This window comes from Amblyomma mixtum, chromosome 5, assembly GCF_055824585.1.
Source record: "Amblyomma mixtum isolate Tamu chromosome 5, ASM5582458v1, whole genome shotgun sequence".
In the NCBI taxonomy this organism is placed as follows: domain Eukaryota; kingdom Metazoa; phylum Arthropoda; class Arachnida; order Ixodida; family Ixodidae; genus Amblyomma; species Amblyomma mixtum.
In genome coordinates, this window is record NC_143016.1 from 88,595,183 (window position 1) to 88,614,640 (window position 19,458).

Genomic DNA, 19,458 nt, shown 5'->3' on the forward strand with positions numbered 1-19,458 from the left:
GTCATCTAACGATGCTACACGAATTCAGTCTAGCCATCGTTAGGCTGTTGAATCCGAAACCGAAACAGAATGACAGAAAAATTCGATTATAAATTATACAGCGGTCGCAGGCGAATACCACATGGTGGTTCATGCACAGCAGTGTCTCCCGCATCACTGTAGAGAAGAAAACATGCCTCGAAAATTAGGTGTCTGCACTCCTTTAACGCGTACAGAGAAAAATTTCATAGTTGCTCTCTCGGTTGCCTATTTCGCGGTTCTCCTGATTTTTTTTTTCTTCGACGAATCTTACGGTTACGTCATTGCGAACGCATTTAGCCCCTGCATCCAAGGTGCCTCTGGCACCGCCTGTTACCGCGTATCTCGTGTGACGGGCTCTTTCGCGGAGGAAAAAGTAACCGACGGAGCAGGTTCTCGAGACGGAGGTGCACGTGGTGTTGTCGCTTCCGTATTCTTTGTGCGGCTATGGGCGCCGCCCGCGCTGCCCCGCCACGTGTAGCAGCGTGCATGCACGTGTTGCTCTTCGTCGCCTCTGCCACGGGCGTGCGCGCGTGTGTGGTCGCCGAGGGGCTCCTGCGGCGTTTCCGCGTGTTTTCCGTGCACTGGCCGCGCGGCTGCTGGCGTGGAGCCAGGCTTATCCTCTGTGAATGTCCCTCGATCGGACCCCGGCCACTGCTGCTGCTGCGGCGGCGGCTTGGGGGCAATATTAGCAAAGATCGCACGCGGACGCTTCTTCTCCTACACCCCTCCGAAAGGCGTTCTATTGCGCGTCTTGAGATGGGCTCCACGGGCTTTGTGTTCGTTCCAGACCGCGTAACGTATGATGACAGTTTTTCTTGGTGGAGGGTGTACGTATTCGCGACACTGCCGTACCGTCATTCAGTCATCGGTTTAAGCTCGGGCTGTAGATAATCCGTATTTATTCCGAGTCCTCTACTGTAGGTGCACTAAGGTGTAGTCTCACTTCCCCTTTATCGTTGGGGCCAAACCAGCGCTATTGTGTAGCCCGTCGGCTCAGCATGGGTAGGAGAATGTAATTCGGAACAGCGTTAGTCGTGCGACGGTGCGCCACGTTTGCCACCCATATGTGGCTTGCACGTCGACCGGCAACTACTGAAGAGAAACCATCATGTGCAGTGACAAAAATTGCCTTCTCGTAGCGACGTGGCGTTATACCAGTCCACCCCTATCATACAGCCGTAGTTCTCGTCGCTGCAATAGGCCTTATTCTAATTTGTTAAGCCAGCTTCACCGCTGTGCTGTATTTCAGCTTCTTTTGCGAAGAAGGAAATACATACACAGTTTGTGTCTCTTCCGACGTAGCAAATACCAACGTTGTTCGAGCAATGACATTGCTTGACACTGCTGTCAATATGTCAAGCGCTAGCACGCACACTCGGCAGGCCTGGTTTGGGTCAACGATGCCGTCAGTAGAGCAGTGTGCATAGCGGGGAAACCAACTTAACAATTTAGAACGAGATGCATAGCACTCTATACACAAAAAAGCCGCGCGAAAGCGAAGCACAACTTGGAAGTAGCACACTGTCCTGTCTGGTTTGTCTATCCGGCGTCAATTTCTTCTTTCGTTGAACATGCTGCGCTACTCCTGTTGCTCTCTCGATCCTTTGGTGGCCACCTCAGTGGCAGCGTTCATCCTCCATGCACGGGCCCATTTCGGGGGCACTCGGATAGGGGGCGCGCGTAGCCGGTTGTTGCTCTCAACAGGCGCGAATCCGACGCCACCGCTGAGCGCGCCGCAAGCCGCCAAATGCGGCCGGGACTCTGCGCTACGCGTGCGGCCGGTCTCCTCGCAGCCAGCGCGGGCGCACGTACTACAACCATTACTGCAAGTCGTTACGCGCGTCGGAAAACGGAAGAACAGAGACCCCGCCACCTTTCCGGTCTCCCGAGTTGCGTGCAGCGGGGGCGGAACACGAGGAGCCGAGGCTTAACGACCTCATCGAAACGAATGCGAACGCCTTGTAGCGACCATTGCGCTGACCGTGTCCTGTTACGTGTATTGCCGGGCAAAATGCTCGTGCTTGTATGAACCGGTTCTGAAAAACAAATGACAGAATGATGGCGCTGTCGCAAAAGTAAGAAGATGCGGCTCTGGAAAATCGCCCAGGGCTGGAGTAGGCGGTCAACACTGGTGACCTAGGTCGACTAACGACGTCAGGTTAAACTCAGCTGAGACATTGGGGCCACTTTGTTGGTTGCATCAGGTTAATAACCAAAGACGCACCGTTTATAATAGGTCATTTTAGTCGATGGTCTTAGAATGCGCAGAGACGATTTGCACAGCAGCATCGTAAAGTGTGTACTTTGTATCAGAATCTTTCCCTGCACAATGTACTTAAGCTTGTCTCGTCAGGATGCGAGTTTAACGGAGACGTCCGGCAGTCTCAGTGACTTTATTAGCGTAGTCGATAGAGTTTGATGCAAAATTATACGCGAATAACCCGGCGTTTTGAGTGTGGCCCTGGTTTCTGTATGTGCTACATGCGGGCTCTAACTGTGATAATTCCGCATAATGTCATCATTAAGCGTGGAGTCTGCAGACCTGCGCTAAATGCATACGAAGTCTTGCACGTCTTTGTTTTTTAAGCATACAACTAAGCCACCGTCATAAAGGCCGTTAAAATGTATTCTCAAAACCCTCAGGTACTTTCGAATAAATCCAGGAGTTGTTAACCATAGTACGGGCGTACCATATGAGTTAAAATCGTGCTTATAACGTCTTTGCGAATGAACTAAAGAAGCTTCGCGTACTTTGGTACGCATCCTTGGATTCATAAAAAAAAAAATTAACGGAAGGCAACCCGACCAGTAATTTATGGTAATGTTTCGTGACGCCTCTTTCCAAACATCTGTGCTAGCAACACTGCAATGCGAGACCGGCTGCTGCCATAAGCGGAGGGCCATAGCAGTGCAGTTTTGTGGTATATTGCGCTTTTGAGAAGTTAGACTTTGCATACCGCTGAACCCATAGGCGAAATGCAAAAACAGCCGTGCGTTGTGCGTTGTCAGCGCACGTTAGAGAACCTCAGGCAGTCAGAAATAATCCGTAGCTAGCCCTCCACTGCGGTGCCTGTCACAGCCTATGTGCCGCTATGGGACGTTAAACCACACAATTTACATTTTTTTTCCATAACATAGTTTATAATCAATAGCCTAGTTTTTTGGAAAAGACTGCGAAGTCTGTCTTTGTATACAGAAGATGAAATCAAACAGGTTAACCGCTTTGGACGCGGGAATCCTCTTTGACTGTGTGTCGAATTTTGGCTTTTGTTCAAAGGAGATAGAGGCCAAGCGTCCTCTTGGTTTGGTTTGGTTTATGGGGTTTAACGTCCCAAAGCGACTAAGGCTATGAGAGACGCCGTAGTGGAGGGCTCCGGAAATTTCGACCACCTGGGGTTCTTTAACGTGCACTGACATCGCACAGTACACGGGCCTCTAGAATTTCTCCCCCAAAGAAATTCAACTGCCGCGGCCGGGATCGAACCCGCGTCTTTCGGTTCAGCAGCCGAGCACCATAACCACTGAGCCACCGCGGCGGTTCTTATCTTCCAACCGTGCTGCATTAATTGCGTGCACTTGACATAGAGCGCATAGGGTGAGTCTACATTTTTATTTTTAATGTCTTTGGTTCCTCGTTTGTCACTTCTAACGGTTTGTGATAGTAAAGATCTATCAGCAACTAAATATCTCAGTGCGTAACACTGGCACTGCAGTCCATTGAGGAAGGGGAGGTACGTGGCCTGTGTTCAGGCTTTCCTCGTACACGCCCTCCCACAGGCATCTCCGTAGTTGTATTTCTGCTCCATCTCGTCACACTGTGAGACGCGACAATGCATCGTTACTGACCACGCTGCGTAAGAAGTTTTGATGCTTCAGCCCTCCAGCCTCGTCTCCGCGAGCTTTCCATTACACGCGCGCCCTTCGTGCACGGAACTTCCGGAGCGCACAGCCAGAGCGAGTCCTCGAAGCCACAGCTTCTGGAAACCCCGAAGCGGTGCGCCGGAGGGTGGCAGAGCTTCTCTGCTGGGCCAGTGCTTTGCTGCCTCCTCCTCCTCACCCTCATCCAGGTGTGCGCTGCCCCCGGTGACGACGACGACCAAATGGAGATAAATGTTGCGTCCACGGCCGCCGAGCTTGCTCTCTCCCTCACCTCAGACGAGGGAGAGCCTAATGGTCACAAATGGTCGTCGCAGGCATGCAGCTGCAGACACACGACTTTCGTTCGGGCGTCCCGCTGCCCCGCTGTGCCCCGATGAGGGGGTTGGCAGGGAGGCGAACCCGCACATGTGCCCTGCATCGTAGGAGGGGGTGCGGAAGGCGGGCTGCCGCGCCTGTCCCCGTTAGAGAGCCTCCTCGGTACGCGATGGCGCGTGTCCCGATGCCTGCAGAATGTGTTATGGGGTTGGCGTAGCAGTACGTGGATTCCGAAACAATGTTCCTTTGTTCTTTGGTACAGGAGCTGACAACGCCTGTTACGACGCCAGCAATTTTTTTTTCGCACGCAGCGGTGTGCGGACAACGGTGAAAGCTATTTGCGGAGAGTACCTACAGGCTGCCCTTTTAAGCGAAGCCAGGCGCACGTTTCGGTCAGGACTCAGAAGCCATTCCAGCTAAGCACGCCTTTTCTTTGACAGGGCCGCTCTATGAAATAGTTTTAGAGTGGCTTTTATTGTTCTCTTCCCGTGAACTGACGTCAACAACAGGCTTCTAAGGCAGAAGGAGATAAAAAGAGAGGGAAAGAAGGAGTTAACTGCATTCTTTTCTCTTCTCTGTTTTCTCATCTTTCACCCGTGCCCCTCAGGCAAGTTTGATCCGGCCTGCGTAGTTTTCGTCTCCTTGATTCATTAGCCGTTCGCGCTAGCACCTGTATTCGATTAAACTTGGCCCGAGCGGGAACTACTCTCATTACAGCCTTACACACGTTCCTCTTCACGCAGTCAGCTTCAGATCTCGCATCCTGTCTCCGATAAGCGCTCCTGTCCAGGGCATCACCCGCGTACAGGCTAACGAGATCTATCTCTCCCCGCGCGCAGCATCGCCGAAGAGCGCGCATCGGCGCATAATAGTTGATCCACTGCCAAGCGAAAGGAGAACGTGGCCCGCTCTTGCGCTAAGCGGCGGCGGCAGCCCCCTTGTCGTTGCGCCGCTGACGCTGATTGACGGCTTCGACTGCGCGGGGACGCATCGGCCACTGATGAGGCCCCGCCGCGGACGAGCGACTACGCGGCGTCTTTGCGTTCGTGCGCGCTGCCTGCTTGGTTTGTTTGCCTTTCTTTTCGGCCCCTTTGCCTTCGTACCCCGGGCTGTTTGCTCGTTGCAGAATCGGTCACACTCGAATGCACTCCGCTTGCATGCACTCACTCGCTGAGCTTAGTGCGTACGCGTCGCTGCTCGGAGTCGGTGGGGGGTGAGGCTCTAGTGCGCAACTCGCCCGGAAGGCGTACTATGAGCATCCTGTTCGTTGCGCTGCATTTTCGATGTCCCCGACCCCCCACGCAAACACACCAAGAACACAAATTACCAGTGGTCTCCGCAAGTCAGTTCAATAGAGATAGTGAGAGGTATATCGGGGAAGACCTGGGGACAGTCGGTATTACTTGTTAAATTCAAATACCCTGATGACAGTTGTGTTGAAACACGTTATTATTATTATTATCTTTTTGCAGAAAGCACACAGTTTGGCGTTTATGCTTGGTAACAAAATGCGATGCGTTGTGCGTTTGGTGCTTTACAGCTACTAAGTGCCGAATACATTCGGGCATTAAGTACCGCCGTCTCTTTTCGTTGCTCCGCTATGTGCGGCGTCTCAGATCATGCGGCTAATAAATAGGTGCCTCAGCGGTCTTCAATGGCTGCCTTCTAGTGCAGATTTTTTTTCTGTCTTGTGTACGCAAAATTAATTCTACCGTAATTTTCGCCCTATAGTAGAACCTTCAGTTGGGCGAGTTGGTATAAGTTCATACAGGACAACGCTCGTCCTGGGTCTTTCTTTCTTCTGGTCTTCTGTATTTTGTGCGCTGTTTCTTCCAATATGATTTCCGCACTATAGTCGTCCGCGGTCCGGGCCAATTCTCGCTGAGAAACTGCACTTTTTATAGATTTTCCGCAACTGCTACATAGTCTATCAGCATGTTGAGGCGCCGAAACATCGATATTAGTCCTTCTGTTTTCTTTGACGAGTGTTTGTTTCTTTCGCAATCGCTGCAAATCATTATGCAGTCTCAGAACCCGTCATGATCACCATTATCCAGGCCATTGGACCAGACAAGGTCCGACGAGAGCCTCGTCTTCACTGTCATCTTCGCTCCGATTTTCTTTTTCGACAGCAGACCACGTAGCACTGGATTCACAGTCTTCCTTACTGCGAGGCGAGAAACTGAGCAGCATCTTGCCTCGGTCAATTGCGATACCAGCAAGACTAAGCGCATGCCTTATGATGTCAGGCGCGGATGACGATCAGCCACGTACTTTATTTTCAATGTATACTATAAGGACAAGATGTGCGACATTATTCTAATCGAGATAGATGGTGCCGGTAATTACGCATGGAACCAGCAAACTGCGCGATGACAAAAATGCAAACACAGCACAAGTGCGGCCTTAAAAACCTCGTGATAGTGATAACCGCAGTGGGCATGACGCGTTATAATAGCCGAGGAAAAAAAAAAAAACACTGCATAGTCCGCTCCCGTAGACGTTCCTCACAAGATAAACCGCAGCATTTAAACGTGTAAAGTTCGTGGTGTGTTTAACCAAAATTATGATATCTCCATGTAATATTACTCAACTTTGTGTATGGTAAAGGGCTGGTACAGGCAAAAATGTAATCGAATGTAATCGAATCGAATCAAGTCATTAACAGTTAGTTTATCGCTTCTCACATCCTTTTTGACCAGCTTTTGGCCCGTTTACTGAATGACTTATTGCTTTTTGTGCGCTTAAATGAATAATTTCTCCTTCGCTGAAGCATTTAATTGAACATGCGTTAGACATTCGTTTGGTTTTCGTTTAGGCACTGAATGGTCTTAGCACTAATCTTATGTCGTACGCGCATGCCTACGTCATAAGACACCGTCTTGCCGACTGGTTTTTCACGCTTCTCCGGCGTTTTTCCTTATTCTCCCAAGCGCGTTGAGACCCGTTGGCGCTTCCACGTTACGTTTCCACAGAATAAATTACCCAATGTGGAGCCCTTGTGATTTTTAGCATTCAAGCGGCGTCGGCGTTTTATATTTTTTTCGTGGCTTTCGCCAGTCATGTTCAACTCTCGGAAGCTCCAGATAAGTGTGCGGTCCCAGGAAAGCATTGCGTGGAAGCATAGACGCAACGAAATTAGTGTCACATTTCCTCCTTTTCGCGAGGACACCAGAAATATAACTAACAAAAATAATAAACACATCGCAGCAAATCATATACATAGTGCATTTTGAGGAGCCCCTTAATTTGCTTGAGGTCAACGCGGCTTCGTCCACTCAGACACTGTAAATGTTTTCATCAGTTATTCTGCAATCTTAACTTGACGGGATAACCTGTTGCGAAAGCCTGTTTGTGGCGCCTTCATTTCGTTCTTCTCGCTTCTTAATATCTGCGCTTGCCGAGAGCTTAGCATACTATGATAGATAGGACGAGAATGCTACCTTTCTAGTGTGGACGATGGGAGCCTGCTACTAAGAGGCGACGGGCAGAGAATTGTAGTGCGCTCCAAACGAAATCATTCGGATAGGACTGCTATAGTTGCTATCGAAGTCGAACATCGCAACACATTCGCCTCTAACACCTGCTTATCGCATGACGCACATTTTGCAATAAGTGCTTCGCGGCAGGAATAAGAGCTAAAACAGTAATTTAGTTCTGTTGTAATACTGCGGTATTACAGCGCTACTGTGCTCTAATATCTAATAATAAAATAGTAATACGGCTCTATAATTTTTAGATTTTTGTTTATCTTTCAGGGAACTAAAACCTGATTAGCAGTTGTGCTCTGTGCAGCCAATACAAACATGAGAGACGATGACTGATAATACAACTGTTCACTTTTATAGGCTACGATGACTCGCTGTCATTCACGACGATGCGAAATTGAAAACAGGAGTTATTAGCCCTACTCGGTTGCCACTGAAAATACGCACAGTACAGGGGCATTAAGACTTCTCGCCACAAACGCGGCTTCTTTTACTGAACATTTTATGATTCGCATTGGCATGTTCATCTGTGTCTTGGACGCACCTTTCTTCTCTGAACACTTTTCCACAGTAGTTGGTTTTCGACTGCAAGACGTCGCCGCTGACGAGAAATGGCTGGAAAGCTTTCAGGCTTTCTCTCTTTTTTCACGCATCCTCGGCGTCAATCTGACGTCACGCGAAGGATAATGGGAATGGCCACTTCCTTCAAAAGTCGGACTTCAAATGGCCTCTCGTTTTCAGGGCCGTAAATCGTGCTTCTCCGCGGGCACAAATGCATACGGTGAAAACATTGCTGTAGGAGAAATGTAGGGTAGCTCTGCGGCGGTGCCACTACACGGCTTCACGAAAAAACTCGTAGGCGTTCGTCATAGTTATTTGCTTATTTTATTCTTTTTTTTCAAGTTTGAAATGATTTGTGGGAGGAAGTGGTCGACAGCTGTGGTTCAAACAAGCTTTCGTGAAGTTCTCGCGCAGTCTTGCCCAGTTACCGTTCATCACCGGTCGGCCCATAGGCAAATATAAATAAAGCAAAGGAACGTATATTTCCATGGTTGAACTGGGTTCTGAACCATCGGCGCCTCGGTTTCAAGGATGACGTTCTACAGACTCAGCCGTAAGCCCATCAACGCCTTCGTTCGTTCAGCATATGTTAGGCTACTAACGTTGCGTGCGATGAGTTTTGAATGAAGAATAACATTTTCCGCATATATAAGTGAGAAAGATGATGGTGACATCAGTGAGGAGGCAACGGACATTCATGGCAGCGAGAGGTTAGTCCTGAGTTTTAGCCACTTACATTTTCTTCCTGAAAGAAAAGAGCACTGGGATCTTTTTTAAACGGAAGTAGCCTCAAATTTTGTCGCAGGAGTTTCACGGCCTTAAAGCTCTGGACATCTTTCTAGAATTAATGCACAGTTAAGTTTCTGACAGGAACTGTAGGGGTTAAACTATAATGACAACTATTTACAGTTTTACGCTTTTATAGCCAGAAGATTCCTTCCGTTCTGTTTATTTTACCTCGCAGTCTTTATTCTTGACACGAGTCTGCAAAGATACTCAAGTTTTAAGGCCCGACACTAGAAGTGTATAAAAAAAATTCTTCAACATTATAGCGCCAGGCATCTTCCAGAGCTGCTCGTGCTAATTTTTTTTCGCTTTCCTGCACCGCTCGGAAACCTCATCGAGATATTTTTACTGGCAGGGGCGAACTGTGTGAGAGCTCTCTACCTACGTTAATCTCCACCATGGGATTTCCTCTTGTCATCTCCATCACTGACTGTCGCCATTCGTTTTAGAAGTTCTTCCAAGCGTCTTATCCTTTCCTTGCGGCTACGTAGGGGAAATTCTTTCTCCCGGGCGACCCTGATTGGTCATTTCCGCAGGGCGGTGTGACGCATGCGGAAAGGACGCAGGGAGCGAACGGGTGATAGAAAGTGAATGAGAAAGCTTAGCGAGGGCGAGATTTCCCCGCGGCGGGAGAGCGGGAGGGTGGTAGAGGGGGGTACGTGGAGGCGTGTACGGTGGCGGCGCGGCCGACGAGCGAGGCCGCAATTGCGCCCGCCGCATGAAGCGTTATGTGGAAGATGAAGCTGCGCCTGCACTATGAATACCGCATTTCTCGCCGCGTAAGCCGAAACCGCCCAGTCGGCCCAGAACTTGTGCGTGGATCTCCACGCCGTCTCCCTGCTGGCTTTCTTTTGCCTGCACGCTCTTATCTTCCAAAATGAGATGGGGACGAGTTTTCCGCTCAGTGGCTGGAGTGGTTTGTAGGCAGCAGTGGAAAGAGTGCGCGCAACTTTTGTCTTCTTGCGTAGACTATTAAAAATGCTTCTAGACTGCGTCTATTGCTCTAATTGTAGGCGATAGGGTGGGTGTTGAAGGTACGAATTATGTTCTGTGACAATGTCATAAGATATACGCTTTCGGGAACTTCCGTGGGATACTGAACTTATTTCAGATTTCTGCGTTCAGGCACCCTTTCGTACCGAGACTTAAGACTCAACAAAAGCACTACGCGTGTGCAGAAAATCTGTTGTGACTTAGTAACCTAGTAATGTACGTAAATGACATATTTATTTATTTATTTCAAGTTACCCTCTTGGCCCAGAGGGCATTACAGAGAGGGAGTGATGCAGTGGAAAAAAAAACAAAAAAAACATTACAACATACGTAACAAACAGTTCCAAAGAATGTAACAGAGACAAAAAAATTAACAGAGGCTAATGTTACGGCACAGTATTTCGGGAAAGCGGGATAAATAATAAAAAAACGACATATACAAAAAGACAGGCAAAACTGAATACAGGCGTGAACAGGGGATTATCCCCGGGGCTCGGAGGATAACAATCCAAAAACTAAACAGAAAGCACTGACATTGTATGAGAAACATAGCTAATGAGCGGCAACACTCGTTAACGTTGGTCGCTAAAAATGGAGAAGAAAGTAGATAACAATATGAAACTACATAAAACACACAACAATATAACTGAAAACTTTCAAACTAAAGGAGTTAGAACAAAAAAAGCTTCTATGCTTTGTAATGTAAGCATAAGTTTTTCTTGAAAAATTCGACACTGTTTGTAAGCACTTACGCGGCAGGCAGACGATTCCACTCTGTTGCTGCTTTAGGAATGAATGAATACTGATAGGATGTAGTGCGGAAGTGGGGGATACCTACTTTGCACGGATTATCGATGCGCGACGATACATATGTGGGTGATGTGATCAGTGCATTTTTTAGAATTGGATTGGTGTGGTAAATTTTGAAGAAAAGGCACAAACGGGAAATTTTCCTGCGCAGCGACAAGGGTGCTAATGATAAAGTTTCCTTCATGACTGTTACGCTTGATAAACGACCATAGTCGTCGTTACTAATTTTAACTCTCTGATAACGGTTATTATTTCGGCGCAATACACCCAAGTCTTCTTGCTTTTCACTGTCCGTTGAAGGAAGCCGAGACGACCCAATGTGTTAGAGGACTGGACGTAATGTTTCCGTGTTAACCTGCACCTGCCTCCGCACCACATTTTTTGTAAACCAAAACATGTTACGAAAACGTATTCCAAAAGGGGAAAAAAAATGTCGGTTCGTTAACCTCTTTGGTACACCGAAACCCTCTTCACGAATGCAATACATCTACGCTATGCGGGCACCTACCACATTTGAAGTCCTATTTTCTATCTCATAGGACCACGATTTATCGCGGGAGACACAGCCGGTTTTGAATAATCAGCGGCTGAATCGACAAATCAGCAGCCAACAAGGACACATCGTCGTTGGCCAGTATAGAAAACCAGGTGGTCGAAATTTCCGGAGCCCTCCACTACGGCGTCTCTCATAGCCTGAGCCGCTTTGGGACGTTAAACCGCAATAAACAAAAACCAGTTTCAGTGTTGGCCATACACGGGCATTTCTTACAAACAGTCTGTTTTGCGAACTCGGCCTGTATTTATTATAGGCGGCGACTGCACAGCCTACGAGGCTGTATACACTACTACTATAGCAGTTTGTCAAAACTCTTCTCGCACTTTCCTTACCAAAGCGCACGCTGACGTCATTTCCGTCGAGCTGCTCACGCTTTTAATGGAACGAGACGAGAGCCAAGGATTCGACCCGTGTGTGCGCGCATGACAAGCGTTCGCGTGTTCAACTCGAGTTGCCGGAATCAAAATTTCTCTGTCGCGGCTTCCTTTTAAAGCGCAGCGAGTTGAACAGCCACTTGCCGTGCATGAGCGGTGTGCTGGGGCAGTTTCACATCTGCTGGTGTCCGACCATTTGGCGCTCTTGCGCATGATGCGAGTCGTGGCCTGAAGGACGCAAAATGGCCCATTGTGTGTGAGACGAGCGCGCCTTGAGGAAAACACGGCCGCCGACGTTTCCTTATTATTTGAGCAGTGTATAAAGTGTCGTCTCATGAGCTGCCGCGAAAGACAACTTCTCTGGTTCGCTCAGCGCTCTCTGGGCCTCCTATATTTCTGGGCATCCTATATTTCTGGGCATCCAATTTTTTTGGGCATCCCATTCTTTTGGGCATCCCATTTTTCTGGCTATCATATTTTACTTTCCAGGCGCCGTTTGAATTGTATAAGACCGTAAATTATGTGAGCTAGGCGAAGCTGTACCGACAGCTTTGTTGCATCATGCCGTAAAAAAACAGGCTGCCGGCGGTTCAAATTACCAGTTAGATCGTTAGGCCACTCGATGGGCCTTTACTGCATGCTTGTATCACAGTGCAGTGAAAGGTGCACTGAAGAGGAATCTGAACTCGTCTTTTTACCGCGGGAACTCAATCTGCACGTTCCGAGCATTCTTAGAAACCTCGATTTATTGCCCTAATTAAATCGAATTAACGCCCGACTCCCGCCTTTTTTTTTTTTAATTCTCCCTCGTACGGTGGGCGGTGTCGACCAACGCGTGGAGTGCCTTTCAGCCAGTCCCGCGGCGGCTTGCCGCTCTGCCATCGGCGGAGTAATACGTATTAGTCCGTAGAAGCAAATAGTCCGCGCGTATTTTTATTTCTGCGGGCTTATTTTGCGGCTATATTATCTGCGAATGAAACTATTCACGGAAACCTAAAAAACAAAATAAAGCGAAAGCAAAGCCTTCACGGAGCTGGCTGCAAGGCACTCAACGCGTTGGTCGACTCCGCCCACCGTACGAGGGAGAATTAAAAAAAAAAAGGCGGGATCCGCACGTTAATTCGATTTAATTAGGAAATTCAGCCCCACAGGGCAATAAATCGAAGTTTCTAAGAATGCTCAGAACTTGTAGATCGAGTTCCCGCGGCAAAAAGACGAGTTCAGATTCCTCTTCAGTGCACCTTTAAGTCTGCGAACCTGCGACTGCAGGTTCGCTTCAACATGCCTTAACTGAATACGATGTCGTCCTTTGTCCACTCCGCAGCCAACTAGATTTTTTAGTGCTTTTTAGTTGTATGTGAATGTAACCTGCTCATACTTTCAGGTCGTTAAAGAAGACCCGTAAGCCTGCAAGTGCCTAGCTGAAGGATAGTGAGCTAGCTTTGCTATTGATTTAACGTTGACTCAAAAGGTAATAGCCATAAACAACGGTTCAAGCTGCACAAGCAGACGCAGGATCAAAAGGAATAATTAACTTTGTTTCGCTTGACCGCATTACGTAAGCGAGATTGGTTGTCATAGTACAGCTGTCCTTACTGTTTGCGAAATTTGCTGCTCTGTGTACCCAGCGCGACCGCCTTTATAGGCTGCACAATGGGGTGATTGACGACCGGCATTTTTTTTTTCTTGCGGGTTTGTATAGCTCGCGCTTGGAGTTTACAGATGCATTGATTTCGACATCGTGGGGCCTCTGCGTATCGGGCCGCCGGTAGAAGCTGGGTTAATAGGCTCTCGTGCCCTAGTACCGCTAATCCCTGCGTTCGAGATCCATCAGTACAGACGATAAGACTGAAAGCATTCACCTCGTAAAAAGTAACCACTTTCACGCAACTGTCTTGTTTAGTTGATAGTTTATGGGGGTTTAACCTATCAAAGCAACTATGGCTGTAAGGGACGCCGTAGTGAAGGGCTCCAGAAATTTCGACCTCCTGGGGTTCTTTAACGTGCACTGACATCGCACAGTACACGGGTACCTAATTTCGCCTCCATAGAAATTCGACCGCCGCAGCCGGGATCAAACCCGCGTCTTTCGGGTCAGCATCTGAGCGCCATAACCACTGAGCCGCCGCAGCAGCAGCTTTCTCCTTTGTGAAAGCTTGTGTTCGCTTCTTTTTATGCAGTCTATCATGCCGATACTACTGACAGCTTTTATTTGTTACGGGAATTAGCAATTCGGACCTTGTTTAAGTATTATGAACTCTGCTCAGGCAAAGACACCGAAAATAGTTATTTGGATCTTGAGATTGAATATTATATTAGGTAATCTATTAAGCTTATTTTTTACAAAGGAAAAAACAGACATTCCATGACTTCCGCTGTATCATATTTTAAAGGTCCGAGCGCTTGAGCAAACAGGGAGCCTAGCGCCGTCACAAGTAATAAGAATATTTGCTCATAGAAACTGTTTTGGAACGCTGACTTCGGGCTTGAAGTGTATGCACTCACTCGGCTTTCCGTTGGCCGCAGTGCGCTCTAATCATAAGCATGTTACTACGTAATTTGGTCAAATGTTTAGGGGAATCCCCCAAGGTGGAGTAGATTTGTAATAAGGGAGTAGTTACTCATTGACATCCACCCGAGCGCAGCCGTACGGCTACAAAGGAAAGCTATACAGCTTTCTCAGAACCTTCGTAGTTAAAGAAAAATTTGTCCTGGTCCGGCGTTCGAACCCGGGACCACCGCTTCACCGGAGCAGTCGCTCTACCAATTGAGCTAACCGGGACGGCAAGCTTATGGTAGGGCGAGAGCGAATTGATCAATAAGTCGAAGTGGGGAACAGTGTTGGTCAAATGTTTAGGGGCATCCCCCAAGGTGGAGTAGATTTGTAATAAGGGAGTAATTACTCATTGACATCCACCCGAGCGCAGCCTTGTTGTAGCCAGTCAACCCTTGTATGTCAAGGGTGAAATGCATGCAGCCTTCGCCATACCGTGATCATCTGGTTACTCCACCATGTTATTTGGTTATTGCTCTTCCGATAGTTCAAAACAAGGACCGTTCAAGAGCGCCTGATTCGCTTTCGTTTCACGCTTCTGACGTAAAACTACCTAACCGCATATAGCTACAAGCGCTACAGGGGCTGCAGAGGTTACAAGAACAACAAGAACTACAATAGCCAAATAGGCTACATGGGCAACAAGACCTACAAGAACTATAGGCACTATAAGAGCTACTAGAAGAGCACAAGGTGCGCCTTTACAAAGGCGTGCTTTGTAGCGCAATTCGTCGACTGCGGACGCATGAAAGCTTAATGCACTTCCGCACACCTCTACACCCCTGCGTGAATTGCTCTTGCAGCGAGTTGCTGTGTGCTACCGCGCTTTCAGCCTGCGTACGCGCGCAAAGGCGACGCATTTGTTTTGTCTTTTCCCGGCGTCGGACGTCCCGACGGCGCGGCACCTTGCCCACTCGCCCGCACGGGGGTCCTAACGAGCCTCCCGCAGGGGGCCGACGCTGCAGGGGGAGGGGCCGCAGATGAAGGGGGGGAGGCTGGAGGAAACATTTTCTCGCCGAGCTCTCGGGAGAGCTGCGCAGCACCTCGGGCAGAGACAAAGGAATCGCCTCGTCGTCTCTCTGCGCGGCTGACAGTCGGCACCGAAAGGCAATTTGCCTCTCTCGCGCAGGCGCACGAAAACACACACGGACGTTAGCTAACGTCGATGTCTGTCAGGGGGGCACTTCTTGCTCCATCTCTCTTTTTCCCTCTCTCTGTCTCTCTTTTTTTTCTGGCCTCAACTCTCGCTGCAAGTCACGACGTCGACGTTTGCCTTAAAGGCAAACCCTTTCGTGCCTGTTTTTTTTTTCTTCTTCGCTGTTTCGCTTGGTGCTCCTTTTCGTGTTTCTTCCTGCGCGCACATATACGCATATGTGGTGTGTAAACGCATTTGGAGAAGGCGTTTGGAACTGCCAAGTCGTAGAACTGTCCTACGCGCTGCGCCTATATAAACGTTTAGAATGTAACTGAGGAGCGATAACAACGAGAAAGAGGCCAGATAGTTTCAGTTGGAAAGCCTAGACTATTAAACTGCTTTTTTTTTGTTTGCTTACTTGCATGTCTTCGCTTGGAGCTGAAACAAATCAGGAAAAGAGCGCAACGCCTTTCGGTACGAACAGGTGTGGCTGCCAGGCGCGTTCCAAGACGGTTACCCGCAAACGAGTGGCGTAACTATAGGCAAAAGTGAAATCTTTTCTTTGGGACTTTTTGCTCTAGGCGGAAGACAAAGAAGGAAGCCCTCGCCTTGCAATCAACCTTGCACACTATTCTCCTTGGGCTTTGATTTTTTTCCTTTTTAAAGGACTATAGACACCGCATTCTAGTTGTGTGTTTTCTCTTTTCAAATAATGCGTTAGACATTAGAATATATGGCTCGCCGTGTTTCATTCGCCTAAGACTGCTGAATAATTTGCTGTTTCATTTTCAGTTTCATCAACTGAACGATGGCTGAGACGTGTAGTTGACCTTTAGGTCACGTGAGGCACGAAGAACACCTGCAATATAGACGCTGAGACGTAGTTTTAAATCACTGCAATACTAACAGCCTGCTTCAACAGCTGGAATGACAGCAAATGACGTATTAGCAGTTATATTCCGTTTGTATTTTGCGCCTCACGTGACCTCAAGGTCAACTACACGTAACAGTCATCGTTCGTTTGATGAAACCGAAACCGCGTCAGTGAGAAATTGAGTTATAAATTATTTAGCGGTCGTTGGCGAATATAACGCAGTGATCCATGTAAATTAATGCCTAACTCATAATTTGAAAGAAGACAACACGCAAGGTGAATTTGAAGTCTGTATATTGTCCTATAAGCTTTCTCCGTAATGCATGCATAGCCAGTCGTGCTTCCAGTTAAACGCAATGTCTGGCATCTCTCTGTCGCTGTGTATTGAGCTTTCAACAAGAAGCAAATTTTCCGTTCTATTTGTACATGGCTGTTATATAACATTGAAAAAAAAATGAAAAACGTGTGCATGCTTTATGTTTTAACGCCTTACTGCGCACGCAGTGATAATTTCTTGACGCTAGCTTCACCTCTTCTCCATGGCGTTAAACGTAAGCATCATATTAGAGGCATGCCTACTACGCCACCTCTTGCCTTTTATTAGAATAAAACGCTCCCAACAATAACACGAGGAGAGACATTCTCGATTACAGTAGCTACAACATTCTAGAGGGCGAAATAGTGCACCGGTGTTTCCCCGCCGTGAGCATCGGCGTGCGATGCTTATCGTTGTCATTTCGAACTTAAAGGTGCACTGAAGAGGAATCTGAACTCGTCTTTTTGCCGCGGCAACTCGATCTACATGTTCCCAGCATTCTTAGAAACTTCGATATATTGCCCTGTGCGGCCGATTTCCCTAATTAAATCGGATGAACGTCCGGCTCCCACCTTTCTTTATTTTTTAATTCCCCACATACGGGGGGAGGAGTCGACCAACGCATGGCCTTTGCCTTTCAGGCAGTCGTGTGGCGACTTTGCTTTCGCTTTTATTTAGGTTTCTTTTAGGTTTCCGTGAGTAAGTAGGTCTAGTCAGAAACTACATAGCTGCGAATTAGGCCCACGGAAATAAAAATAGCCGTGGACTCTTTGCTTTCGCCGATCACTACGTATCACTCCGCCGATGGCAGAGCGGCAAGCCGCCACGGGACTGGGTGAAAGGTTGGTCGACTCCTCCCACCGTTTGCGGAGAATTCAAAAAAAAAAAAGCGGGAGTCCGACGTTAATCTGATTAAAATTAGGGAAATCCGCCGCACAGGGCAATAATTCGAAGCTTCCAAGAACGCTCAGTACCTGTAGATCGAGTTCCAGCGGTAAAAAGACGAGCTCAGATTCCTGTTCAGTGCACCTTTAATAGGCAATTTACCTTCTTCGAGTGCCTCACGGAAATGCTCGAAAAAGTAAGGGCAACGAAATTTTTGACTGTTTATCCAAGATTCACTTGTGAATACTGCGTATTCAGCGGCTGTTACCTTAGGGGCGTCCTTCGATTAAACCCTCTTTGATATACCTATATATATCAGCTGTTCACCCGCATAAGCGACTCGGTCTGAGTGCCCATCATCTCTCTTTTCCTCGTCTCGTGTGCGCAGCAATCCCTGGAGAAGTCTGCCCGCAACGCCGTCGATGAAGTGGCCATCAAGGGCAAAGGGGCCATCAAGCTGGGATGGATCCAGGGAGTCTTTGTGAGTGCACGTGCGGCTACCGACACCTCTCTATCTTCTTTATTTTCCTCCTCGCCCAACTTTTTGTGCGTGCGCGCCTCTGTTGTTCCAAGGGGGTGTTTACACCATTCCTCTTCTTCTTGGCCTGGAACCCTGCCAGGCGTTTTGAGTTGGTGAAGGAACGCCACAGTTCATTGCTTGTTGCGCACGCGTGACTGTTCAAAGAAGTAATACGAAGTTGTGTGGGATAGCTGGCATTTTTGTTCTGCCTTCGGACGCGGCACATACTCGAGCGGAGTGTTGACCACAGGAAGCAATTCGGTGCCTAATTATTAAGAAAATCCATTAAAAGTTAAAAGGAACATTCTATAACAGGTAAGTTCAAACATGCGTCAGAAGAAGGCCAAGTAGGGCGGCAAAGCGCATTTTGAGTGGAGGATGAAACAACGATGATCATTGATGAGACCAAATCTTGAGTGGCGCCGTCAGTAGTGCATCCTTTTTGAGATCTCAATCAACTTGTGAACAGTGAAGTGCACAGCTACAAATAGTAAAACAAGAAAGAATGCAATAAGTCTGAGACTATAAAAAAAAACGCATCCTTTCTGAGACTTCAATAAACTTGTGAACAGTGAAGTGCACAACTATAAATATTAAAACGAGAAATAATGCAATAAGTCTGAGAAAATAAAAAAAAACGCTGTTTGTAATCTCAGAAGGGTAGGGTAGGTAATCTCGTAGCAGTGGAAACAAATCTAGGTGACATTGAAGTAAAGGCTGATAAATTAAGAAAATGGCTGAAAATGAGGTCGGTCTACGTAAAGCCTGTGATAAATTTGTGAAATAAAACTTTGAGAGCAAAACCCTCAGAGAGGCCTCTATGAATTTTTGAACAACTGAACGAGCAGATTGTAAACGATAAATAGAAGGAAATTAAGTCAAGTGAGAAAGAAATAGAACGAAAGTTTAAGCTTGTACGAAGTGAAGTAAATCTATGTCATACCTCAGCATATAAAGTCAAAATAGCAAGATTACCGAAAACGAAGTCGTCTTTCGACGGTGGACCGAACGGAGTAAAAGCGCAGATGAGTTTTTCCAGTAAAACTTGCTACTTAGCTATGCGGTTCATTTCTTGGAAATAAATTGGTCCGACACACGACATGTGTCCTCTGCTGAGTTCGTCCTGTCATGAACTAACTTTTTCCCACGAGATAAACTTGTCTCACCGTCTCCGTCAGCGTTGAGCGTCATTCTACAAACGACACATGCTTTTGCTTGAGTTCTTTCAGGTGATGAATTTCTTTTGCCTTTCCAATTTGCTCTTCCACCCCTCTCTTCTTCTTTCCCTCACCCTTTCCCCGACAACACAGGTGCGATGCCTGCTCAACATCTGGGGCGTTATCCTGTTCCTGCGGCTTTCGTGGGTCGTGGGACAGGCCGGCATTGGTACG

General features: G+C 47.7%; 1 protein-coding gene across 1 annotated transcript in view; it reads left to right on the forward strand.

Annotated features, from left to right (window-relative positions):
- The window catches only part of LOC149342943 (solute carrier family 12 member 2-like), a 125,209-nt gene that overhangs the window by 58,210 nt on the left and 47,541 nt on the right, over nucleotides 1–19,458 (forward strand). Inside the window, exons 2-3 of the mRNA XM_089545486.1 lie at nucleotides 17,936–18,028; nucleotides 19,378–19,453. Of these exons, the coding sequence (XP_089401612.1) occupies nucleotides 17,936–18,028; nucleotides 19,378–19,453 (169 nt within the window). The remainder of the gene's footprint in view (nucleotides 1–17,935; nucleotides 18,029–19,377; nucleotides 19,454–19,458) is intronic.